This window comes from Convolutriloba macropyga, chromosome 8 (genome assembly GCF_964194025.1).
Source record: "Convolutriloba macropyga chromosome 8, txConMacr16.3, whole genome shotgun sequence".
Taxonomy (NCBI): Eukaryota; Metazoa; Xenacoelomorpha; order Acoela; family Convolutidae; genus Convolutriloba; species Convolutriloba macropyga.
The window spans coordinates 8,667,480-8,695,187 of record NC_134475.1 but is presented as its reverse complement, the minus strand read 5'-3'; the positions used below and the strand labels follow the sequence as shown (position 1 = coordinate 8,695,187).

Below are 27,708 nucleotides of genomic sequence, written 5' to 3'. Positions count from 1 at the left end.
GGGGGGAGGAACTATATACTCTAATGGGTTTTGAGCGTTGAGACAATGGGTTTTGAGAGTTGAGAGTTGAGACAGGTATCATTAGAAAGCTCGTCCAGCGTAGAATAGGGATTTAAAGAGATTTTTTTGATTTTAGTATTTTACGGGGAGTTACTTTTGAGAAAAGTAGCGTGAATTCCTTTGTTTTTATTCACATTTTCCGTAATTTTTGACCAAATTTTCGTTAATTTTGCTAAAACTTGTTAAACTTTTTAAGAACAATGTTATTGGTTTTACGGTTAAGGATGAAAAAGGCTCGCCAATTCGTTTTGTTCGAGATTTTTAGTTAAATTTTTTGCTAAATTTTTTGAATTTGTGACTTTTTTATCTAAAAAAAGGCTCTAAATAAAATTTGTTTCCTACTTCATTCAAATTTTCAGGAACTGGAGACCTAAAATCTGCTATCACAATCTTCGAAAACTCCTAATAAGACAGATGTTCATTTGCTTCCTGTAGGAGTTTTCTGAAATTAATTTTTCAGCGGTTTTTTTAAAAATAAACCTAAAATTATACAAAGTGCATGATTTGTTTGTGGTTTATTGAAATATTTCCTTTTATAATTGATCTATTTGGCAAACATACGGACCAATTGTTTGTTTTTGTTGGACGCTGAGAAAAATCAGGGCTAGGAGTCAACTCATCATGGACTCTTACATTAAATAATTATTCGGATTATATTTCAAAATTTCGGATCTTTTTCAAAATTTTTTTTTCGGAATTTTGTTTTTTTATTTTGATTCCTGCGATGACTTATTTCAAATAACAACTCAATCAATAACTATTAATTTTTTAATTAAAAAGTAAGGCCTTATGAAAATATAGTTTGTCTTCAGAGAAAAGCTCATAGTTTTTATGGCTTTGAAAATGTCTTTTCGTAAATTTTATATGATTTCTTTTTGTTTTGGGTTCATTTGTAATACTTTTCGCAGCCGCATGACTATCTTTTATTAATTAAAGATTGCAATTGATTCATGAAAAGCTGCAGGTGAGCTTAAAAAATGCCTTTGGTTATTATCTAATGACTCTTATGACTTTGAATGTACTTGTTTTAAGAGAATGTTAGTGAATTTTTTAAATTTGTCAATTTTTATTCTTATTTCTGTCCAAATGTAGCGCTTTCTCAAGTCATCCAGGGCAAAAATTTTTCCAAGTGGACAAAAAACAATCTTTACATTGGTTTTAATTTCAAGTAATGTTTTTTGGCTTGCGTACTACGAAATTTCATGAAAGTTTTGTGATTTTTTGCAAGTTTTCCTGTATTTGAGGTTATTTATTCCCCTTTCAACTAATCACATTAATTACAGTTTGAATTGGCCTTGAAAAAAAGCGCAAAATAAACATTTTTTTGACTTTTGTGAATAGCTGATAGTTTTAACGACTGTGAAGACGTTCTCTCAAAAGTTCGTGGATTTGTGTTTTTGCCTGTAATTGTGGTTCACTTCTTTTTCATACGGCATATCCCGGTCAAGCAAAAGCCCTAATTGTTTCTATATACGTTGAAATAAATACTTCTACTGATTTTCATTTGTGTTAGAAGTTTTAACGACTTTCAATTAATTTTTTTAAGAAAAAAATTTTGTATTTCACAATATTTGCATATTTTCCTGTATCTGGGTAGTTGTGTCTCTTTTCAACTTATCACACTAAAGATAGTTCCAACTGGCATTGAAGAATTGCGCAAAATAAATTGTTTAAGGAATTCAGCGAACGGCCTATATTTTTAACGGCTCCGTATCCGTGCTCTCACAAAATTTATTAGGATTTTTTTGGTTTTTGCTTCTAAATGTCCTTATTTTTGTTTTCGTTCGTTGTTTAATCATGACAATCAAAAGCTTTGAACGCTTCCACGATCATCTATGTGAATATTTTTCTTGGTTTCAGTTTATAGTTAACGGTTTCAAATACTTTCAATTATTTTCTTTAAAGGAAACATTTTTGTTTTTCCCAATTTTTGTTATCTTTGTGGTCAACAAGTAAATAAGTCTCATTATTGAAAGAACCAAACAATTTTCTGATGCTCTAAACATTATTTCTGTAGTTCGTTATGTTTTGACAGATGTCTATAAAGCTTAGAATTGTGTTTTCATAAGAATTTGTTGTTTTCGATATAGGTCAGTATTTGTGGTTCTTTTTGTTGTTTATTTCCACAAAGACGCTTTAACTAGAAGGCCCAGTTAAAATCAAAAGGGACTAAGACCAATCATTTAATCACTTTCGTCAGTTTAAAGTTTATAATCGTTTTTTAATGTATTTTAGACATAATGATTTCAACACTGTGGCTTCGACAAATTGTTTGCGAAATTTCTAGTTTATCCGTATTTGCTGTTTTTTCTCGTCCTATGATTTGACTTCAATACTAACGACTGATTGCTGGCAGTTGCAAAATGATCTGTTTTTGTAGGAAGTTCAAAGCTTTTGGTTTGTTAGAATTTTTAAAGGTTTTCTATTAAAAAAAAATCAGTTCATTTTTGAGCTTTGTCACTTTTATATTATTTGTTTCATTTTTGTAGCTTGGTCTCTGTAGGGATTGGTCGCATACTTTTCAACTAAGCTAGGATCCAATTTCCATTATAGTGTTATTTAAAACTAATGGTTTCTTGGCTTTGGTACTACGCATTTTTACATAAAAAAAGGATTTTTGGAAATTCGCTCATTCTGAGTTTTCTGTTTTTTTCCACATTATCACACTAATGGGTTGTCCCAAATGGCAGTGTTAGTTGTCGCCCAACATATCACAGATACCAACAAGTCTCACTTGCTTCAAGTATAAATTAGCTTTCCTAATGAGCCGAGTTGATACGAATTGATTTCAATCAACTTGAAATTGGCTGTTTTCAAAAAAGAGAACTGTATTTTTGAACTTTTTGCTCCTTATTGTCAGCTTATCACCAAGCTCCAATAATGAGAGGTGTTATATCTTATCGAATGAAAACTTTCTGAAGTACAGGCTGATTTGTTTAGATCGGATTTTATCGGATTCGTTCTCCATTTTGTTATTTTCTATTTTTTTAAAAATATTCATCGAGTTTTGGTCGTAACACTTGTTTGCTAGTATTCGTTTTTGGGTGTGTCTCGTCCGGTACTCTCATTGCCGGCAAGTTCCATCGGCTCTCAAATCCAGCTTTATTTCTTCACTTAATTGTTTGCTGAAAGATATGAGAGATTTTGAACATTTTCATTCTCTTCCTCATTTGGTAGATTAATAAATCAAAACGTGGATGGGTGGGGTCTTTATTGTCGGCCTGTCAGCAAATCGCATTATGAAGAAGTCTTATATCTTATCCAATGAACATCTAATGAAGTAAAGGTTGATTTGTTTAGATCGGGTTTTATTGGATTCATTCTTAATTTTGTTATTTTCTGTTTTTTAAATATATATTTATCGAGTTTTGGTCGTATTAAATGTTTGCTAGTTTTTGTTTTTGGGTATGACTCGTCCAGTACTCTCATCGCTGGCAAGTGTCATCGGCTCTCAAATCCAGCTTTATTTTTTCACTTAATTGTTTGCTGAAAGATATGAGAGTTTTTGAACCTTTTCTTTCTCTTCCTCAATTGGTAGACTAAAAAATTAAAACGTGAATGGTTGGGGTCGGAACATCATGTGTGAACGCACATTACCGAGCCTCATTGTTTATCTTGAAATCAATCGTCAAACGACTTTTTATGTTTTTTTATTTTTAAAAATTGACCGTTTTCGGTTTCACTTTCTACCGTTTTACATTGCATTATGAAGAGTTTTTGAGCACACGGAACTTTTAATTTGTCCTCCTTGAACACTGTATCTCAGAATTGTGTCTTTTTTCAAAATTAAAATTTATGTATGCTGCAATTAATGCTGAAATACTGATGAAATGCTGACCCAACTCTAAAGTGCCATGAATCTGAAACTACGGTCCTGGTGTGTATCTACAATTATTGAACATTTCTACCCAATTTGGTTTTATTTCAAGCAAAATGGTGGCTCTGCTTTGCCGCCAAACGTTCACTTAATGCCTTAAAAGGAAGTCAAACGCTGCTCATATAGCTGTTTGTTATGCGATTTTGTGGTTACATATTTTAAGGAGCGATGAATTAAATTAGTGGTCTTTTAGAGGGTTTGAGTCCAGTTCTATGTCTTTTTAGATAAAAAGGATTTGTAATATCCCAGATTTGTGGGTAGCAAAAATATGAAAAACTACTTCAAATTGTTCCAAAAATTTGGTTAGAGAAGCATATGCATAGACAGTGATAACTTGTTCAAACATTTTATCATCCCCTTTTGAAAATCTTATCTTATTTGTTGTTTGTTTACAATGTCCTATCGCTGATAAACATAATGGGATTTTTTTATGAACGGGGGCAACCGTTGACAGGAAATTTATCCAATCACAAATTGCTGAATGGCGGGTGCTAGTTGTTAATCAGCAATATCCACTTTTTCATTTTATTGCAAACTTTTTGTCATACATCCATTTCCTTTTTCCACCATTTTCATAACTATCAAACCGGCCTCTATCTTTTCTTGACGGAAACAGAGCTAAATGCAACGGAACTTTATATTTACGTCATCGCTGAATTTTTTTTTGAACTAGTTTTTGTATGGTCAGATTTTTGCTACTTTAACTTGTTCAGTTATTTGTTCACACCGCGGAATGACTTTAATCGAATTTACCTGGCGTAAAATGGGTCAAAAGCTCTAATTGCACCCCAGTGGTTATTCAGGAGCCCTTAGATACCAGTAGAAGAAAGGGGGCGAGGTGAGATCCCTTTGATCAATAGAGGACTTGACTTATATTTTGAGGTTATCGTTTTCAGGGCATAGAATGGATTATTAGAAGGTGAGTCCAATGGGGCTAATCCAATGGCTCTTATGAACACTTTTCGTGGCGACTAGTCGTATAGAAATAAAAACGTGTAGAAAAAAAAATGTAACCGAAAAAACACTGGCCAAAAGTTTGGAAAAAAGCTCATTTTTATTTTTCATTAAGTTTTTTTTAATTTTAGATTTTAGGCTTCACGGTGATCCTAAAGTCCTAATGTAATTGAATTATATGAAAATCTAAATCTAAAGTCTAATCTATTAAAATCTAAAGTCCGAATGTAATAATTAAATTAAAATCTAAATTAAAGCTCTGCTTTTTATCTTCCGTTAATTATATAAATTAAAAAAACGAATGACGGCGTTCAGTTTTGGTTATTGAGTAGAAGATTTCCTTTAGATTTGCTCTGTTTGCTGAATGTAATGACCATTGGTGTTTAAGAGATACCAAAACTCAATGGACGATTACAGTTTTAGCAAAAAAGGTATTTGGAACTGTTCAACCGTAGCAAACTCTGTGGAAGACAGAGCTGAAGCTTCGGATGAGTTCATCACTTTTAGGATTCTTTTCAGTAATTTTTTTAATTCTTATGAGCTCAGAATGGATGCAAAAATATAATAAGGAAGTTCTGACGCACGTTTTTTTGAGAAATAGATTATTTATCTGCTTTCATAGCTAATTGCGAGATCACAGGCTTATAACGCTATATATCAAAGCAGAATTTTGTATGAGTTAGTTTTATAAAAGGTTTCGCTTGATTGAGACTGAAAGAAGCGCATCCGACAATTTTTTCTCTATTCAGTTTCCCTGTGTTTTTACGTGTTTAACCAAATTGTGTTATCACGTGAATAAAATCATGCAAAACATCACGTGTTCACACAAAATTTTAAACCTCGATAACTCCTCGATTTTGTTTATTTAACCAAATATTTACAACGTCTTAAAAACCATTAGCTTTTAACGAAAAGATTCTTGATAAATTTACTAAAAAACGTTACTACGAAACCAATAAAATCTGTTTTTGGTTAGACTAAGCCACAGGAAAGGACTAAAGATGACGAAAAACTGAAAAAAAACAAAGAATTTGCAAAAACACAAATTATTGAAGCCGTTAAAATCTATCGCTGTTATCTGAATATTATGTTTTTTATTTCAAATTATAATTAAACTGTTTCAGTTAAAACTATACTGAAAGAATAAGTATCTTCATTTGGGCCTCATTTGAAAATCATTGCGATCTGGTATTACGCAAATGCGCTTTAAGAGGAGAAGAAGGAACACAAATATTGACTACTGAATACTTGAAGCCTTTTATGAAAATGCATTTTGTTCAACAACCAATACATCAGTTATAACGTAAGTTCCATAGCCACTTTTTATTCGATCTACAGAGAAGTGGATGGGGCATCTCAATGATGAGTATTAGATAAAAGTTGACAAATATAACATCAAAAAATGAAAAGTTTAAAAAAAATAAAATCATAAACATTAAGGCTATTTGCTATAAACTTACTGCATTGAGCAACTTCATTCGTTCAACACTCCGTTAGTGGCCTATAACAACTCTCAGCCCTTTACGACTACATAAGAGATAAAAAACAGGCAAAAGGAAAAAGAGCAAATTGAAAAAAAAAATGAGAAAAAGTGTCGAAGCCATTAAACATGAACTATTCATTATAAACATTTTTTAGGTTCAAATGGAAATTTATCAGCAATGGAATACGATCTACCGAATGAGATCTCTAGTCCAATGGCAAGTGGCAATAATAGGATAATGTGATAACATCTCAAAAGGATCCAAAAATATGAAAAAAATATTCAAAAGAAAATTATGAAATGTTTTGGCATCCAAGTCATAAAGAGAATGGTTAGAAGTTGAAATCGCTAACCAGATTTTTGTGGCTGCAGAGGAAAGGAAGGGGGTTTTGTCAATAGTGACACTGACTTAAATTTCTCAGAAACAATTTTATGTTCGGTTGATGTTCAAATTTTTTTCTTTCAAAAAATTATTATTAATTTTAACAGCAATTATCTGTCCACTCAAATTACCACATTAGTCCACATACTGCTCATTAGGAAACCCGTTGCACTTTTAGTCAATGAATCTAAAAAATTTTAAAATCTCAAAACAGAAAACCAAATTTTCAATAAAAATTACGAAGACTCAGAGTCGGAGAAACAAAAAAATTAGCGGTTACTAAAAAACGAACTATTTGTTCGTTGGGCATCACTTGACTGTAAATGAGTTTTGTCATGAACAGAACCTGGATTTGAAAAGTGAGTAGATTCTAGGTGACGTGAAAAAAAAAAGTATTCAAAACGTTCTAAAAAGAGATCTCAAAAAGATTTCGAATTTTTTTAATAGTAAACTTCCCTATTGGACGAACACTACCTTTTCATGGCTTTTCGTCTTTTAGAAACACAAAATTGTTTCACTTGTAGAATAAAATAAAATTTTGAATTGATATTTTTCTAGAAAAATCTTAATTTGAACAAAAATCAATGAAATCATGCAAAACATCACGTGTTCACGCAAAACTTTAAACCTCGATAACTCCTCAAAAAACACGAAATTCAAAACATCTTTTTAACTCCGCTTACTATGCTGGAGGAACTTTTTAATGATATCACTCACATTTATCTACGATTAATATATCGCTCGGCCAAAATTGTCTGAACAAAAAACCCATTTGAGTATATAGTTCCTCCCCCCCCACAAGTGGGGTCGGAACAAATTTTTTAAATTGACTTAAACTGCTAACTTCATCTTGATTGTTGTTTCACTTCGAAGCCTTGAAATTGCATCATTATTGATTTCACCAAAAATCGCAAAATTGCCTGCCTTTGCCCTGACTCACCATTTTAAATTTTGAGATTTGAGTTCGTTTGCTATTGGACCATAGAAAAAAAGTCAGCACTGATGACAATTTTTTGCATTTAAATTTTTGACTTAATTAAATATTTTGGCGAGAGGCTGTAGAAAATTTAAGACAAAAATTTGTGACCTTGAATCCAGCGGTCTCGAGTCTAATGGTCTGGTTCTCTCTTTTCCTCAATTACTTTCAGTGCATCTCAAATCAGCTTCTTCAAAAAAGCATTGTAGCAAAATTCAAAATGATTGGTTAAGTTTTTTAATAGTTTTTTCCATCCACTGTCAACTATCATCTCTGATGTTCTCATCAGTAACTACATCAAGGCCGTTACGTCATTTTTCAATGTGATATCTGATTTTCTCATCTGAGCATCTACATTGTGGCCTTTGAAATTATTTTGCTTTCTAGTTTCCCAAAATTGCTCGAAAACGTTTTGTTGACAGTTCTCCACCGAAATTTATAGCCATCTTTCAGTCCAATTTGTTTGAATGCTGGCACCAGAACTGATTAAAAACTGGTAATTTATAGGCCACAATTACTACTCACGCATTAGGATAAATTCTCAAATCACAATTGTTGCTCTTGTTTATCTATGTTGGGATGACTGGGGGATAATTTGATAATTAATTAGTTTTAATGCTCTGAAGCTTGTTTAAGAAGTTCCAGACTTTTCTTTTTTGAGAGTTTGGCCTGTACCAAATATATTGCCAAATTCTAATCAGATGAATTTCAATATTTAGCTAGAATTTTGCATTTTTTCAATATTTTTTCTTTGCGTGTTTCCTTATAGGGGAGTACAGAACGAAGTTTGGACGAAATGCACTGCTCTCTTTTTTGGATTTTCTGGTATTTTTTAAAGATTAATTGGAAATATTGTTCAAATCTTTCGCTTTTTGCGTTTTGGTATGTTTTGCTAAGCTGCATTATTTGGTCTATTTTTTCTTTTACACATGACGTGATTTGAGTACGTTTGCGTTTGCCTGGCTACCATTGGACCATAGAAAAAAGTCAGCACTGATGACAAATTTTTGACTTAATTAAACTTTTCGGCGAGATGCTGCAGAATATTTAAGACAAATTTTGTGACCTTTAATCCAGCGGTCTCGAGTCTAATGGCCTGGTACTCTCTTTTCCTTAATTGCTTTCAGTGCGACTCAAATCAGCTTCTTCAAAAAAGCATTATAGCAAAATTCAAAATGATTGGTTTAAATAAAGTTTTTATCTTGATATTGATATCAGGAAACATGACCGTGGCAAGATAAGCGAGGAGGATTTAACTTTTCATATAAATACTTACCAAGTTGTAAAAACTAATTTTTGTCTGTTAAACGATCTTTTATTTAACTTTTCATATAAATACTTACAAAGTTGAAAAAACTATTTTTTGTATCTTAAACAATCTTTTATTTTAATTTTTGCAATTCAACGTCTTCTTTGAGCAAAATTTTTTCAAGATTTTTTTGGAGCTTAGGAGCCGTTAACCGTTTAATACCCTGTAAAATGAGACATTTTAATAAAAACAGCTTTCGTTACCTATAAAATGCGTCTTTTCAAATTGCTATTTCTGCTTCACCTATGTAACTTCAGGTTTTAGTAATTTTAACCAATAGATATTCGTATTATTCATTCAGGACAATTTATTGTCCATATGACCTCAAATAAATCCTTGTATATTTGCCCGAATATACGATAATTTAATTGAAGCCCAACCTATTCTATTATTCCATACCACCTGAATAACTTTCATAAAACGCAAAAGTGTCTCTTAATTGTAACTCGGGTAACTATTGAGTAATGTCATATGTTGGATACTGGGCGCTCAGGGAAACAATAGTTCAGTTTGCCGAAGGTAAACCTAGCTTAAAATGGTTAACCCCGCTTCCCCGCTTCCGGACCGAACTCCAAGTCTATATCAGTACTAGGCAAGTCTAAATCCGAGTCTTGTTTCGTTCCCCAGTACTCGACAAGTCTAAAGACAATTCTTACAACTCTGGCAAGCTTTAGCCCCGACTTGGATAACACTTGTTGATAATTCCAGGTCTAAACCAATTTTTCGAAATTTTTCGAATAAAAATTTCGAATTTTGACAAGTTTTGTAACGTGCCACCGTGCCACGTTTTCCAGGATTATGTTCAGCAACTTTCTGCGAGACTGGTACAAAATGATACTCAACAGTACTGTAGGATAGACATGATACCAACCTATTTTGGACATTTTTTTCGGCCATTTCTGACGTTTTTTTCTGCTATTTTTGACGTTTTTTGAACCTATTTTGGAAGTTTTTCGGCCATTTCTGACTTTTTTTTGGCTATTTTTGACGTTTTTGGGACCTATTTTTGACGTTTTTTCGGCCATTTCTGACGTTTTTTTCTGCTATTTTTGACGTTTTTTGAACCTATTTTGGAAGTTTTTCGGCCATTTCTGACTTTTTTTTGGCTATTTTTGACGTTTTTGGGACCTATTTTGGACGTTTTTCGGCCATTTTGGACGTTTTTTTGGCTATTTTTGACGTTTTTGGGACCTATTTTGGACGTTATTTTGGCCATTTCTGACGTTTTTTTCGGCTAATTTTGACGTTTTTTAGACGTGCCAAGTCTTGGCCCAGACTTGCATTTAGACTTGCACGACTAAGCCAAGACTTGCATTTGGACCTGCACGTCTAGGACAAGACTTGCATTTAGACTTGCACGTCTAGGCCAAGACTTGCATTTATATTGACAATTGTAAACAGTGACATGATCATAGCTCTGAACCAGTAATGAAACGGGACTTGTAAATAGACTTGCCCAGTACTGAAATTGACTTGCCGCTAGATCCGGGTTATCAAAACTGGACGGAAAACTATTAGAGTTTTATTGGCGCAAAAACTTCTTGGCTTAAAATTTGATAGTACTCTAATATTTAATAAATTTTTGACTTTTTAAGAAATAATTCAAACTCTGTTCGTTTGCCCATGCCTCGCTGACCATGGGTCATAGTGAAAATGAATCTATAGATATGTCACGAGCAAATATTCTTTTTTTCACTCTTTCATTTCCTGACCTCACTTATATTAAATTCTCTGCTTTTTGTAACTTTGGTTATCTGACATTTTACCAAATTGAGTTGCATTTTGGTTGTTCTTGTTTTTAATAACATGCTCCAACAAGAAAAGGCTTGTAATACTCCTTATTTTAAAAGGTGTTTCCAGGCCTATTTAGCAAACATATTTTCTTGTGTTGTGTATTCCGTATTGTTTCATTTTACTAATGAAAATCTTATGAAATATTCTCAACAGCTAAGCATTAGATGATTTTTGACAGTTCGTCCCAAATTGCTGATAAGTTCCACCTTGTCATATAAACTTACAATATAAGCTTCTCAATTTTTTTCTTTGACATTTGGCTGAAAAATTAAGTTGAAATAGTTAATTATTTTTTTTCGTTTCACTGAAAGAACTAATATGATTGAAGTCAATATGATTAATTTTTGAAAAAAAATGAAATCAAATCAAACAAGACAAATCATAAGACACAATTCCGTTTTCAGCTAAAAATATTCAGTAAATGAATTCATTTTGATACAATGAAAGAGCAATCAATCGGCTATGAAAAGGCAATAAGCACTGCTTTGCTTCACTCGTAGGACATGCATTATAGTATGTACTACATTAGCAGAACATTTTTAAGACAAATTTTTATTTTTTGAGAATTATAAAAAATAGTGCAAATCGATAAGAAATTAAGTTAATACATCAGAAGCTAAATAAGCATTTGAGGTTAAAAGTCAGCTTGTGGTTTTTCAAGAATGGCGTCGCCACAATTTTTGCCTTCGTTTCCGCAAATGATTACGAGATTTACAATAATCATCTTCAAAATATTTTGTGAAGAATCTTGGAACAATCAGGTAGGAATAATGCAGTTGATGATTTATGTCAGAAAGCTGCTGCTGCATGCTTGTATTGTAGTTGTGCGCTTCAAATTCTCTGAATTTTTGAATTTTCTTAACTGTATCCTGGTGAACTTTGTAGAGTTTTTTTCTTTTCCGCAACAGAGATGAGCTCTGAGCTCTCTGGGGGGATGGCTATAGATGTTTCAACACAAGAAACTTTTGGAGCAATTTTACTGATCATCGCGGATTATCTTTCGACTATAAATCTTGTTCACTCCTATAATGCAACATTTTTATGGCTCATATTGGATGCCATTAAGAACTTTAACTACTGCAAAAAATGAAGAATTTTACCAAAAAGCAATTTTTTGTTCCGACCTAACTTGATATGTACAGACTTCGACGCAACAGGAATATATACACAAGTTTTTTGTTCAGTCAATTTTGGCCACTCGATATATTGGTTGAAGAAAGTTGTGAGCGCTAGCATTATAAAGCTCGTTCAACGTAGCAAGCAGAATTAAACATTAATTGATTAATCAAAAGTGTTAATGGTTTTTGTTCACTTTTTTTCGTATTTTTGATTATTTGTTTGTCACTTTTGCTTTTAAAGTCTTAAACTTTGATATTCTCTTCAAAAGTGGGAATGGTTTCAACTTTAAAGAAAGAAAAAAGATGCTGAACAATTTTATCCGAATTTTTTAATAACAATATGGCCTAATTTGTCAATATTCATATTTTTTTCAAACAAAAATTCAGTTCTATAGATTGTTGTCTTCAAAATAACCGCAAGTACAAAATCAAAAAAATGTGGAGACAATTTTCTCACACTCCTAAAATGTCCAGTTTTACTTTTGTTTGTTATGAGATTGTTCCGCTATGACATTGGCTAGTTCTTTCCATTCTTTCCATTTTAACACTGATAATTATCAAAAATTTGCCAATTTTTTAAGTTTGACTTATTGTTCTTTGCAATTTGAATAATTAGCTGTTGTTGAAGGAAAATGACATTATCAGCGCTAAATCTCGCTCCGTTGGTGGGTTCGAATTATGTAGGTCGAAATTTTTTGAAATTTTAAAATCTTTGTTTTGCTTTTTTTGCTTCTCTTTAGTGAATTTCAAGAAAACTATAACACTGGAATTACTTCATTTGTTTGTCCAATTACCGACAAATGTGTTCGTACGTGCAAATGAGTTAAAGTGAACATATAAGATTTATTCAATGCGGTGTTCATAGTATTTACGGCTTCATGAACTCTTTGTTTGTGTATAATTGTTTTTTGAATTGCTTCTTTATTTGTTGTTATTTTGCAGTCTGCGGCCTATTCTCACCAATCACATCTCCAACTTGCGTTCTCTGGCTGAAAATTAATCTGAACGTTGAATGCTTACTCTATTCTTACTTTCAAATTTTTTTCAAAACAAAAAGTAGTGGATTTTTGAGCGTGGCCATATTTATAACATTTTTCTGTCAACCTGAAGCTCGTAACCAACAGAGCGGTCGCATCATTTTGCCAAATAAATGAAATTAGTCTTCACTGCTTTTCATAATTTCAGAAATGGTTTTTTTGACTTTGAGACTAAGAGAATTCTTTTTTAGTTTTACCTTCCCTTGTTTTGTACTATTGTTTTTATGGTCTTGTCACATTTTTGCGCTAAGGACAGGACACATAATGCAAAAAAGGCTGTGAAATATGTAGCTATGAAACATAGCTAAGGTTTTTAATGAATAGGTTCTGTTTTCAAGGGCTTCGGCATCGTTTTCTAGCAAAACTTGATTGAATTTTTAACTTTTTCTATTCGTGTTGTTCTTGGTACTCGTATGATATGAAACATGAACCTATATCAGCTATTATGTTCGAGACTTGATTTTCATGACTTTGATTTTTTTTTGTTATAAAAAGTTTAATTTTTTCTTTTTTTCCGCTTTATTTCATCTTTTTCTAATTAGGATAAAAATTAGGATATTAAGAGTTTTTGTGATTAGATTTTGTTTTTAACGGCTTCGACAACATTTTCTTGCGAGATTCGATTGAATTTCTAACTTTGCCTATATTCTTCGTTGTTTTTGGAGTCTTTTGATAGATTCTGGATACTGACAGGTCTCTGGCCTCGTACGGAGGATCAAATTAACCTATGGGCGAGCAACATAACCTAAGAACGAGAGTCCTGAATGTAGACCTGGAGTTTTAAGTAGACCTGTTTATTGATTTCAGCTGTTAACTGATGGTTTCAATGACCTTAAAAAATTTAAATTTGAGAAAATATAATAATTTAACCTTTCCTTTGTTGGTCTTTTTTATATAATTGTTACCTAGTCCCATTAAGGCCAAGTCCACCATCTTGTTGAGTGAATTACAATTCATTTTGTAGAGTGAATTCAACTTAGTTTCTTGTGGATTTAATTTGTCTAATTTTTTTGAAAAAATATATATATATATTGTTTTTTGGTCGGAATTCATGTTTGAATTTGTTGTTTGATTTTTAATTGTCTTCTCTTGCAGTCTATCCCATGGCGTATGTCATCGGCTCTGTGAAAAGGCAGTGTCTATTTAGGTTAATATTTGATTTTAAAGCAACAATTTTGTTCACACACCAATTAATTTCGAGATAAGTTACTTTTTTGAAAGTCTTCTATCTCTTCCTCTTTTGGAAGAATTAAATAAAAAGTGTAGATGAAGGAGGTCGGATCAATATGTGCAAGCCTCCTTTCTTTCAAAAATTTTTGGCTTTTAGCTTTTAAGAGGCAAACAGAACCAAAAATTTTGTTCTCTTTATTTAACAAGGAGATAATATTGATTGTATTGAAATCCCTGTCGTCATTTTTATAGAAAAAAAAACGATCATGTAGTTGTAGCAGCTTAAAAAGTTCTCTTCGATATAGCGATCTCTGATAACCTTTCTCTTTTCAACTTTTCCACCGAGGTTTTCAATTGCCTTACTTTTTCAATCAAATATTTTTTCATTTGAAATGAGCAAAATTTTAGACAGTTTTCAATTTCAAGTTTACGTTTTACAAAGTTCAAACTACAAACACTACAAAAAATGCTTCTATCTACCGCCCGATTCCCCCTCCTGCTGTTTTTCTCTATGTTTTCAAACAGTTATTGCCAATTTTCCCCCTTTTTTTTCGTTGCTGAAATACTGATAGATTTTGTAGGAAAAACCATAAGTTTATTTCAGTAGCTAAAAAGAATGCGGTTTTATTTTTTGAGATGCAAAAACAAGAGGTGAGAGAAAAAATGTGTGAAAAAGTGGGAGGGTGGTTGAGTGCAAAATGACATCTTTGACATCTTGAAAGCTTCATTTTTTGGAAATTCATTTTGATTCTGATATGTCTAACAAAGACTCGAAACGGATGAATTGTGGACTCTGCATACATGTTTATTCAGGTCTAGAAATTCCTTTAAAATTCAATTTACAACCTATTCTTTCTTACTTATAATCTCTTCTGGAAACGAGCCTTCTATAAACTTTTTCCTTTAAAGCTCGTGCGATACGTTAGCTGGCGGCAAATAAACAATAAAGCGAAACGAGAATATTATAAGTCTGTTTTTGACTTCAATCGGGGTTATTTCGAGGCGCTAGTTTCCTATTTCGCATTTGCATGTATTTATGTCGTCATCATACATGCAAAAACAATACTTTTTCTCATATCATTGCAACAGGAAATTTATATATAAAATTAACGGTCGAATGGTGTGGCTAAACTTTGCTTTATGGAAAACCAGAACACCAGGACGACTTCAAAAATTGCAAATAAACTTTGGAATAGAACTTTATTTAAATCTTTTCCAGCTGAAATTGTCCCCGAGGTAAGCCCGCATGATTTGTTTAGAATGCAGCCCACCAAGTGACAAATTGGGTTTCCTTTAACCCGCGGATCTGCAACCTTTTGGGGGCCGGTTTTATTTGAACCCATTAAAGTTGGGCTTTAATTAACACTTTATGGATTTGGCCAGTTTAGAGTTTTTGTTTTGAATTGACTCTCGATAAGACACGGAGTTTGTTTGGCTTTCATTTTACAATTTTTGTTTAATTTTGAGTTCACTATCGTAAAACTGCTATTCCTTATTTTTCCTTTAAGTTATCTATTTCTTTTGTATTTATAAAGCAACCAAACACTTCTTTTCATGTGAAACTGTTCAACATATTACATGAACTAAATTTGAGATTTTAGCTGTTAAAATTGCATTATAGCCAATAAATTAATCTCTATTTCGTTATGGTAAGTTTCAGTATGATTTGGTCTAGCGATCAGATGCCTGTTTTGTTTGAATAATTTTAGACACTTCGATGCAAAATTTTTTATCGAAACATTTTAGACATTTTGTTATTGTTCGACAATAAACATTTTTGTTATTGTTCGACAATAAAAGTTTACCAAGAATTCACTCGTGACCCAAAAAATTTAAACATTTTTGTTAAACATTTTTGTTATTGTTCGGCAATAAAAGCTCAGCAGGAAGTCACTCGGGACCCGAAAAAAAGGACAAAACCTGAGCTGTATATTATTTAAAGATTTAAAAGGTCCGGCCTTTTACACTAATTTAATCCAACCCCATCAATTCTCCCCGATTTTTTTCTCACCCACATATCATTTCACCTCAATTTTAACTGTTGGTATAATTTGTACAATTAACATTCAAAATTGTGTAATAATTAGGGTTTGGGGAAAAGGTTTTGGTTTAAAATTTGGCGGGATTAAATAATTTAGGGGTGAAAAAGTCTAATCTCAAAATTGGTGGTTAAATGTGTTGGGGTGAGAAGAAGTATAACATATTTAAGACCTTGACTGGTAAAATAGCGAAATTGGCGATTACAATAAAAGTCTGGGTTGACTTGCTTTTTTAGAAGATGAAAGCCATTGAGGGGATTAACCCATTTTTAAATTGCTATTTACGACTAATCCGAATCGTTTGATGCAAATTATTCAATCAAAACAGAATTATATTTGCACAACTACTGAACGTGGAAATTTTAAAAACCAAATTTAACATCGTCAAATAAGTCTCCTGTCCAAAAAAAACCAAAGCTTACTAAACATAATCCTAAATTTCGAGAACTTGCGGAAAAACTACCTCAAACTGAACCTGCAAAAGGAGGTCTTTTAACGTAAGTTTCCACATCAAGACTATTTGCACCCAAATCATAATCTTCCCAGGTTTAAGTGCGCAACCCTAGACCGCTCTGATCAGACCATTTGAGTCGCACACCGGTGGCATGTTGCGACCCAAAATACATGGTTTGGGAAACGCTTGAGTCGCACGATGGTCTGGACAATAACGGCACTACAGTCTGATCAGAGGGAAAAATATTCCTTCCTTACCCGCGTGATGTCAAATTTTTCATTATATTTCCTGATCAGTTAGCAAGTTTTGCAAAAAAAATGCATTGAAATTTTAGTTGTTTTTTGCACTAAATAACAAGAAGGCTCGCTTGACACTGTGCTTGGCACAGAAATTTCAGCCTGAAAGATATGTTGGAACGATCTGCTCACACGCAATTTCGAAAATATCGAGATATGCAATCCTTAATGTAAAAAGATCAAATTAAATATTTTGTCTAACGGACTTTTTGTTAAATAAATGTGTTTTTCTTTCATTCTTTTACTATTGGGCACACTGAAAATTGAATACAATTGAAAATAGTGTTTTTAAACTATAGATCAGTTTCTGATCATATGTTTAGTCGGCCTAAATGAATTATAAAATTTTCCAAAAATTAAAGCAAAATTATTTTTTTTTCCGAGAATTTTCGCCTGCTTAGTTTTGTCGATTTATTACTTTTTTCAGATTCCTTGTTTTTGCGCTAAATCTCATTGACAAAAAGTCAACAAAATTCGATGCGTTTTAAGTACGTGTTCAACACAGCACCATATGTGACTTTGAAAATTTTTACTTCTTGAAGTTCTTTTTTTGTTTTCGAGTCCTTTTACATCCATTTGAGATTCTGAATTACAAAATTTGGCCTAAAAAGATATTAAAAAATCATTGGATTCACAGTTAGAATTAGGAATCGAAAAAATATACAATATTGTACCTAATTCATTCTTTGATTGTCTGGGATTTTCTATTTGTGATGTTTATTTGAGAAAAAAGAGTTGAACTCAAGGACAATGCAGCACATGAAAATTTTAAGACTTTCAATTAATTATAAACAATAATTGCAAACTGACTCCTGGTAACAGTGGACATGCATCATGATGCATTAAATGAAAATTCGGTTTAGCCTCTGATAAATAAAATAAGAAAAACAGAATGAGACGCATCGATAGAGGGAGTATTGCTTCCTATCACCTAAGAATATTTCAAAAAACCAAAATGTTATGATCTGAGGATCTTTCTTGTCTGATAAGAAAAGAATCAGTTACGTGCACGCTTACGCTATTGTGTTGGTAAAATTAAAGATAATTCAAAAACACAGTAGTTTCAATTACTTCTAGGGATTTCATTTTCCAGATATAGTTTTTCTCTTTTGCTTGTTATATTCAAAGAAAAATGAAGAAAAAAGATTTGATGATTATTTTTCCATTTCTTCACAACCATTACAGAAAAACGAAAGAAGTTACAAGGTTTCAATGGAATCTCCTTCAGACCTTTTTTTCTCTCGACAACTTTATTGTTCTATTGTTTTTTTTTTACATATTGAGCACATTTAACAATTATGGTATGTCGAATTGCAGATTTTTTATTGCAAAGCGTCTCTGTTGCCTGTTGCTTGTCGGTTTAGAACAATCGTTCAATGAGCAAAAAGAATTGAGTTCGCATAAAGATTGTCCATAGATGTCTACAGTGTAATTTGTTCCTCATTAAGTAGTTTCTCCAAGAGTTAATCTAATGCATGAGGTTAAAAGGAAAGTGTACAGAGCGGTTAATGCTGACGCAGAAGATGAACACTAGTTTTAAAATAAAAAAATTCGTAATTTCAAACTTTGTGAAGTCATGACTAACACAGGTACCTAATCTTTTTCAGACTAATCATATAATTAAATAACAAAAAATTATTTGTGAATTTTGTACAACTGTTAGTGCGCAATGCAAAGAATGGCACTAAATTGATTCTTTTACCTAAAAACGTTCTCGGTCTTTGTGTTCGAAAACAGTAAAAACAATCAAAATATCTATGAAACGTTTCAAACAATTGGAAAACTGAAGATAGTACTTGAAGCGAAAATTATTAATATAGATTAAATGGCGTTTCGCAACGTTTCAGTTATATTTTCAGTCAAGCATTCTTTGTCCACCGCTTTTTTGTTCGTTCGAAACAAAGATTTTGCTAATTCTCAAGCAACATGAATGCTATTTCATGGGTGGGATCCAGATGTTAATCAGGGGAAGAAATTTTATTCTTTTTCTTAACACAATGAAAAAAATTGTTCCCAATAAATTTTTGTTGTTCTATATATATTCAGTATCTATTGTTACTATTTAAATTGTCGCGTTTTATCACTCCTCTAGCTAAAATGTCTTCTCGACAAACAAAAAGTGTGCTTAACAGTTTTGAGATGAAAGTAACTGATTGTTATGTTTTCCCCGAATGTCTGCCGAATGTTGTTTTCAAAAGATTTTTTCTTCGAATCGATATCTTTTCCACAGCCCATTGTTTTCAGAACTTTCAAAAAATACGTAACCGCTTCAATTAAAATTTCTCAAATTTTTTCAAACACAGACTAATTTTTGAAAAGCAATAAAACCATGTTTTCCAAAAAAAGTTATTTGTGTTTTTTTTAATTCAATCACCTGTCAGAATTAAACTAATTCTGCAAACAACCGCCGATATAATTATTAACGCAAAATAATATTATTGTTGATGTTGATGCAAAATGTTGCCAACCAGTATCATCGGAATCAGTCAGAGTTTTTTCAAAACTTAGAAGGTTAAAATTACCGGACCAATCAACTGAAGAAATGACTTTTTTCTTTAGTTTGGCGTATACTTTTGCTTATCCTTGATTTGGCTCATTTTTCCCATTTTTACCTTTTTGTAAACTCTGATCTTTTCCTTGTTGTATTTAACTTCTTTGCGTAATAAAAACTTGTTTCAAATGAATTCTTCTTCGGCATGTTGCTAAAATTTTGTGAAATGTGTAAAATTGTTTTTGCCTCTATAATGATACTCAGCCAAAAATTCTTTTCTTTTTCTCAGTGCATATTTAAGCAACCTGATTTTGTATAGGAGAAGCGTAGATTAGCGTTTTTAAGATTTCTTTTTCGCCAAAATTTGATAATCAGTTTTCTTTAGTTTCATTGGGTTCTCAATTATCTATCATGATTTTTTGTATCTATTTTTTTGCCGCACCCACCATTATTTTTTGGGCCCCAACAATTACAGTTTATGTATCGTTATCTAACCCGTTACTATTTAAAAACAGCGTATACACCTGGATGGCGCAAAAGTTATATGCCAACTAAGAGAGAGAGAGGGGGGGGGGGGGTTTAAAACAGTATGGATCCCATTTTTTAATCTTTCAAGGTTTTTTCAGTCTGTTAATTGTGATCAAACAGTTGACGTTTTATAAATTTTTGTTGACTGATATCATTCGCATGTAGTGTGTTATGCATCAAGGCTCTCGACGTCTTTTTTGTTCCTGAGTTTGATATATTTCAAATTTCGCGCTTCAGTTACGCACTTCACAATTACGTCAGAACTCTGGCCTTGGTTGACAAAAAAGTGATACATCGTTGAAAAATTTAAAGGCTGTCCTGTCCAGCTTTGTTTTTAAACCTATACAAATTAAATATGCATTACCACTGTGAAAAATTGATGACTTTTTTGTATAGAAAATGTCAAAATATGAAAAATCGGAAATTGGTGGATTTAGTTTGTTGTTATTGAAAACAAGCGATTTTGTTTTGAATTTAATCAATATCAGAAACAGCCTCTGGCTTCAAATTTTTGTTTTCAGACCATCATCAATTTTTTGTTTTTTTTTTCTTTTCGGCGTCTCTTTTGCTCTCTTCTGCATGTATTTTTAAATTAAAAGCGATTAAATCATCCTTAAAACTCCCGTAATTTTGCATTCTTGCAATCTAGTCACCAATATTAACCGAAAAAAAAACAACCGAGATTTATTTGTTTGTTTTTTTTCTTACGCAAATAAACAGAACTATTTCGCAAAAATCTTCGTGCATTATTGCATTTTCTGTAAATTGATGTCCAATTTGACCCAATTGCTTCCCCCTCATTGAAATTCTAGTGCAAAACCGAATCTTGCCATATCTTGCAAGATTATACACAATAATACCAGAATCTCGCAAGATAACCGTCATAGGCAAGAATCTTGCAAGACTAGGAAAGTTATGGCCAAAATTTTTTAGCGGCAGTAAAAAATTATATAGAATAATTCCCAAAAAGGGTTGATTTCTTTCTCAGGTCAGAAGAACAAATTAGCCCATATCAGTTGGTTTATTTAGTTAGTTGACGTTTTCTCGGGCCATCAATGTGAAATGTTTAGATTTATTTTTCTTTTCCGCCTCCAGACACAGACAGATAGATTTCAACTCTACAAACACTTTTATTGCCAGTCGATCTCTTCAATCCAGAACATTTCCAGAGTCTCCTGTGAATACACGCGTGGCTTTTAGCCAAAACTCTCCACTCCAATAAACCTAACGCCACAACTGGGGCACAAAATTGTCTTTACCATTTAGCCCCAGATCCTTTACTATTATGTTCAAACTTGGGCTAATTTTGTCAATCGCAACTTGAGAGTTAGTGAAGAATTTTTAGAGTATTCTTGACATCATGTGCTACCTCTGACGGGAGCTCAGCTTTTGAATATTTTAGAACCAATGCTGTCATATTTACAATTGAAGAAAAAACAAATTGTCTCCAAAATTTTTTTTTTCATTTAAATAGCCTCTTAAACTCACCAATGCAGTTATGTCAATTTAAATTTAGACAGCCTTTTTCTTTCATAAATTTACTTTAATCAAAAATAAATTAAATTTTTCAAAGTTGATGAAGATATTTTTACAACTGGTTTTTGTTAAACACCAGTTTTCCATGCGTATCAAAACTGTTACTTTGGAAAAAATTACATTAAAAAAAATTATTTCATCGCCTATATGTGGACTAAACTTGAACAGAAAAACAGCATACTAGAAAATATTTAACTCAGTGAACATTTTCACCTAGAAACAAAATAGGTAAGCCACTTTCAAGTCTCATTTTTGCCATTATTGTGTTTATTGGCTCTTCCGAAGACAACTGGGGAAAAACTTCGGGTCAACTTTATCGTGAAAACGGCTTTGTTGACGTTTCTGTCTATTCTTCTATCAAGATTACTAGCATCGTTAACTTACCTTGGCCTCATGAGAAAAAAACCCTGTATTTTCTTCTTATATGAAACCGGGAAAGCAAAAGAAAACTGCATGTGATTCAGCTTGTTTCGATCATGGAGCACTTTAAGTTTAAGTCAAAGCTTTTTCATCACGTAATCGATTAGGATTCGCGTTTGGTGTAGCCTGAAGAAAATCTCAAACTAGTAAAAAAAATAATCAAAACAAACAAATGTATTATTATTTTAATCTCATGGACTGAAATCGAACGAAAATTTATACTACAGTTTTCCCAATAACACATAGATTATTACAGACCAGCGCACCTACCAAATCGAACTTGAGTTAGCTTGACACAAATTACACAAACAATTTATAATATTTTGTGCCCTCATTCCCAACTCACTAGCCTTCCAGTAACATTCGAGAACAACGGAATGGAAAGTTTCTGAGTTTTAAATAACGTTTCTACAAACCTCACACTAGAAAGTTTTCTTGAAAATTGATTTGAAACAGCTGCTGCAGAAATATGAATTTTTACTGATCACTTTTATACCTAGGAAACTTTCTGAAAAAAAAAAAATTTGAACCAATCAGTTTTCATGAAGAATTATTTTTCGGAAATTATTAAATACTGTTAACTCTTCATGCTGAAGGTTTTATCAGAAATTAATAACGCTATTACTCATTCCTCATCAAGTGAATGCCCAGTAAACTGCGGCTCCTACTGATTTATTTGCCAGTTCTGCAAGTTGATCTTTTTGAGTTGGCTCTGAAGAATATCAACTTTTTTGAAGTTTTATCTTAAAATTAAAATTAACTATTTTAATATTTAATATTTTTTATTAAACTAAAATTCTTAATATAGAAACGTTTTGTTTAAATTTGTTGCTTGTGATTATTCTGTCAAATAACTATTTATTTTGAAGATAAATATACCGAGTGCAAAATTTTAACTCATAGTATAATTTTCATACCTATGTACTATTTTTTTTATGTTCTGGCACTGTGTGCTCACTTTGTTGTTTTAAAAGCGTCTTTGGCGCATAGGAAACTGCTTAAACGAACATCAACTAAGCGCCTATTTGTGGATTATAAGGGCCGTAGCGTGTAGAAATTGAATACTGCAAACTAAGCCAAATATTAATTTTGAACTGTTTAATCTGAGCATTTTGAACTGTTTCACAAAATTTAGCATAATGTTCAATATTGACTATTTTATGGAAATTGGTGACAAAAATTTAACCAAATTCAAAAGAAGTTTTTTGCAACCATATTTCACATTTTATCAAACTTTTACTTGTTTTACGATACATTTTGTGGAAATTGGTGACAAAAAATAGAAGCAATTTCCAAACAATTGTTTTGTAACCAAATTTCACATTTTAAGACAATTTTACTTGTTTTAAGATACCTTTTGTGAAAGAGGATAGGTGAGTTGGACCGAATGTTCCGTACTGATTTGATAGAGACACTAGTCTGTAATGGTTAATCAGATTTCATTGATTTCACAGAAAGAACTATTTTCAAAAATGGGTTTCGAATATAATCAAAAGTTGTATTCCTTATTTAGGGATATCCACAACAAGAAAGATTTCCAAGAACTTGCCGAACACAACAGAGACTCAAATACCACTATAACTGAATTTTGTAATTACTTCTTTTTTTACTTTAAGTAAGTGAGGTGAAAAACAAGTTGATAAGAATTAAGTTATACTGTTATTCTTAGGTTATTCAATCTGAGATAATTTACTTTTAAAAAGTTTTGGTGTAAGTGTTTCGGTGTAAAAGAATCACAGAGAAAGTGTTTTCCATTCTGACTCTCGGTCAACTTGTAAAAATTGTTTTCCCAGGCATTGTGGATTTCTTGATTGTAAATAACAGTTTTTTACCTGAAATAAGATTTTAAATACTTTAGATGTAAATTACGTGTTAAGAGACATTTTTTGTTTCTGAACTGTATTATTTTGATTGCCATTTTTTGGACTCTAGCTGACATCACAAAACAGTGTAATGTGTATAAGTGTTTAGCTGGCTTCTTTTCAAAGTTCGCTTTATATTTGCCGAATGTAATTACGCCGTCATAAGCCATTTTCCGCATTTCAACGGCACTATTTTCTTTTTCAGGGTCATTAAATAGAAAATAATAACCGCTCTCGCAAACTTAAGCTTTCTTTTCGCATGAAACAAATGAAATCTTGTAATAAATTCTTTAAATGTAGTTCTGAAACATATTTTTACATTCACAGAAAGATTCCGTTTGGTAACTGTAATTAGTAAGTGTAATTACAAATCCAAATGCATCGGGCAAGTTCAAGACTATTTAACAAATATCCGCCAATTACAGACTAATATCCCCAGTTGGCTCATTAATCTTAATCACTATGTGAAGTAATAAGGCAGTGATTACTATCAAAATAGCTTCAAAGACATTAATTTTATTTGTGGAATAAAGCCAAAGTGATTTATTCCATATCATGGTTTCTAACTCAAATGATATTTTGTGCAACTAGGGCTGGATTCTAATTATCTCCAATGTCGTATCCCATTTCATTTTGTCTCGCCTTTATAAACCAAAACACTTTTACACAATGGAAAATGTTATTTACATTCAAGAAATCCGCAATGCCTGGGAAAACAATTTTTACAAGTTGACCGAGAGTCAGAATGGAAAACACTTTCTCTGTGATTCTTTTACACCGAAACATTTTCCAAGCTGTTTCTAAGCAGAAGCCTGTTTTAGAATTTATTGAAATCTGACCATAAAAACTAATAAATATACTCCAAAACTCGGTACCCGTAAACGACTGTATTGTTAAATTTAAGTTCAGATGCAAAATTTCAGAAGCTTTTGTCGACTTGCGTGTTGTGTAGTTCAGGACAACCTTCAGTACAATAATAACCTAGTTCTGTTTTTTTCCTATTGACAAGGCAGCAAAGGTAAAATTGTCGATGAATTTGCTTTCTTTTGTAAATAAAAGTACCCACCTAACAACAAAATCTCAAAGCCTATAGCAAAACTGAATGCGGACTTTTACAGCCAGTACTTAATCTTTATTTTGTGTCTTTTCTGGTCTTCGCCTGTCGTATTTCTTATTATTTCCACATGTTTGTGTAAACTGCTCACATAAAACTGCGAGCAAAGAACATTTTGGAACCTTGCAGCGATTTTAGCAAGTTGACGTTGATCTGGACTTAGAATTAAGCACGCTTTTGAACACTATTTAACGAACTCTCGATCAGCTCAAAGTTCATTTAAGAAAGTTACCCCCCCCCCCCCCCACCGAGGTTGTTATTTATTGCAGTTTTGTTTCAGGAACTGATTTCTGGACGGGTTACTTGCCGCCAGCAACGTCTACAATTGCGAACTCTCAAAATTATGCACTTTAACTTCAGCAAAAGCAAAAATTGCTTTTATATGCTTGTCCATTACTGGGTCTGGTAAATTAAACCGTTCCATTTTATTTCTTTATAATTCCCATAAGTTAACTGTTTCGAAATGAGAGATAGCGAAATTATTCATGATTCAAGTAGAAAGACCCCGTTGTGAATTCTTATCAAGACTTATTTTCGGTTATGATTTATGATAATTTATGATTAATTTTTAATCACTTCAAAAAAGAAACTTTTCTCCACTTATTTTGAAACCCAGCTATCGGTTCCGATGATAGTTTACCAATAATTTATTATTCTTTTTCACAAATAGACACTAAAGCCACGGTTGAAAGTTATTAAAAGTGGTTAATTGTAATCAATTGTACCATCAGGAAAGTTATCGAATCTTATCACCTGTTTTCGAAATTGGATACTTATAAACGTCAGCTGAAATCTTTTCTTTCGAATTATTTCTTCACAAATTGAGCAATTTTTTCACACTCCTGTCACAGGCGATCTCTTATTGGTAAAACTAGTATTTTGAAATACTTTTAAGTTACTTTTTTAATCTCCATTTTTAGAACAACAAAATCCGGCGTGATTGAAAATGCTCCATTATTTTTATCTTAAGGTGAAAAAAGTTATCAGGCAGAATTAAAACAGTGACCGTTTACAGGAAGGGTGAGGCATTACTTTTCCCTAGAGAGGGTTTCCAATTTTAATTCCCAGTAAAAATAGTTACAGATGGAAAAATTACCTTGATGCATATTTCCTCTACCCTTCTTGGTTTTTATAATAATAGCTGTGCCATATATCCGAACAGTGAAAGAATGCGATTTCCGTTTTTGACGGAAAAAGTAGATAGAAAATAATTATTTCCATTTTTTCTTGAACTTCAAAAATTTTAAGCGTTTTTAGCAGAAATTTTTTGCGTGATATTTTTTGTCTCGTCGGGTTTTTCTCGTAATTTGTTGTTGGTTATTCCTTGAGCTCAATAGTTTTTCCCAGCTGGTTATCCTTAAACCACTCAAACGGTTTCTCGCTAATTTCCATTTGAAATTTTAAACAAATATTAGTTAGCGAACTTCATTTTTATATAATTTGGATCGTTTTGTCCCTCATTTTGAACTCTATCATTGGAATATTATTTCACTCCTTTACTATATATTTTATAGTTTGCATTCTAAAATTGAATTTTTGATTAAATTGTGAATAAAAGTCTGTTTCGGTCCTCGCGATTAGATTGGGTTTGATCACACTTGTAAATTTTACGTCACAAACGAGTTGACAGAATGAGGAAGTGGAATTTTGAGAGGTATCGACAGGAGCGACTGTTGTTCCTGATTCAAAGCGAACAGGAGAAACTCGACTTCTTCTACGAGAGAAAGTACTCCAGAACAGTCTGTGGACGGTTAGCATAGCAATTTTGGATCTTCTACGCCCCCCCCCCCCCCCTCCCAGTACGTTATGCACCCCCAGTTACAGAGCACGTGTCATTACACAGTAAATCATTATGTGAACATATTGCATGTGCGGGGGGGTTGCAAAAAATATGCAACCACTAAGTAAGCTTGGTGGGGGGGGGGGGGTCAAACGGAACAAAGATCTGCGAGTTTTATTACCCCATCTGCCGGGTCGAGGTTTGGCGGTGAATTTTGGTAAGAAATGTGGTTAAATGCGATGAAAAAAAATTTTTCACCGCGTATTTCTTACATATTTTTGCAGTGAATCGCGGTGAATTATTTATTTTCACCGCGTTCTCATAGTATTCTTACAAAAAAAGAATCGTCCACACACTGGTTCTAACCTCTGACCTCCTGCGTGCCTTCAATTGCTTAGCCCACTGCGCCAACTGTCACTTAACGGTGTGAAATTTCTTGTGAATTTAAATCAGATTGAGTAAACTTTGGAAATCATATGCGGTGAATTTTTGTAAGAAATGCGGTGAATTTCCCGGTGAATTTTTGTAAGAAATACAGTGAAATGTGGGGAATCATTTTTTTTCATCGCATTCACCGCATTCACCGCATTTTTTGCAAAAAATTACCCATAAACCTCGACCCGGGTGGGTGTATTTATCGGGTCTTCTTATTCATATTTCCCCCGCTCAAAAAGTGGTCAGAAAACCTAAACATTTCATAATAGGTGGCTGTAAATTCACGGAGGCAAACTTTCGTGAGGAGTTTGTATGATTTCGAGTGGGGTCTGAAATTTCGTGGGGGGGATAAAAGGGAAAATCTATTCAAAGTCCCCGATTGGCTCTTTCTAAATTATTTTTCTCTATAAACATTACCTCGAGGAAAAAATGCGATCTCGAAAACTTTTTATCAGACTTTTGATCCGTGCTCAAAGATAGGCCAACATTTTGCGGCGATTTTTTTTGCCCGTATTCAGTTCATAGGCGCTCGAACATTTTGAAAACGCTAAAATTATCTTCTAGGAAGGCAGCTAGTGGAACTAAAGTGTTGT

At 32.6% G+C, this 27,708-nt stretch overlaps 1 protein-coding gene across 1 annotated transcript in view; it reads left to right on the top strand.

Moving 5' to 3' along the window:
* LOC142344430 (transient receptor potential cation channel subfamily M member-like 2) overlaps positions 1-27,708 on the top strand; it is a 106,360-nt gene that overhangs the window by 1,339 nt on the left and 77,313 nt on the right. Inside the window, exons 2-3 of the mRNA XM_075396068.1 lie at positions 25,181-25,765; positions 26,238-26,650. Of these exons, the coding sequence (XP_075252183.1) occupies positions 26,532-26,650 (119 nt within the window). The 5' untranslated portion in view covers positions 25,181-25,765; positions 26,238-26,531. The remainder of the gene's footprint in view (positions 1-25,180; positions 25,766-26,237; positions 26,651-27,708) is intronic.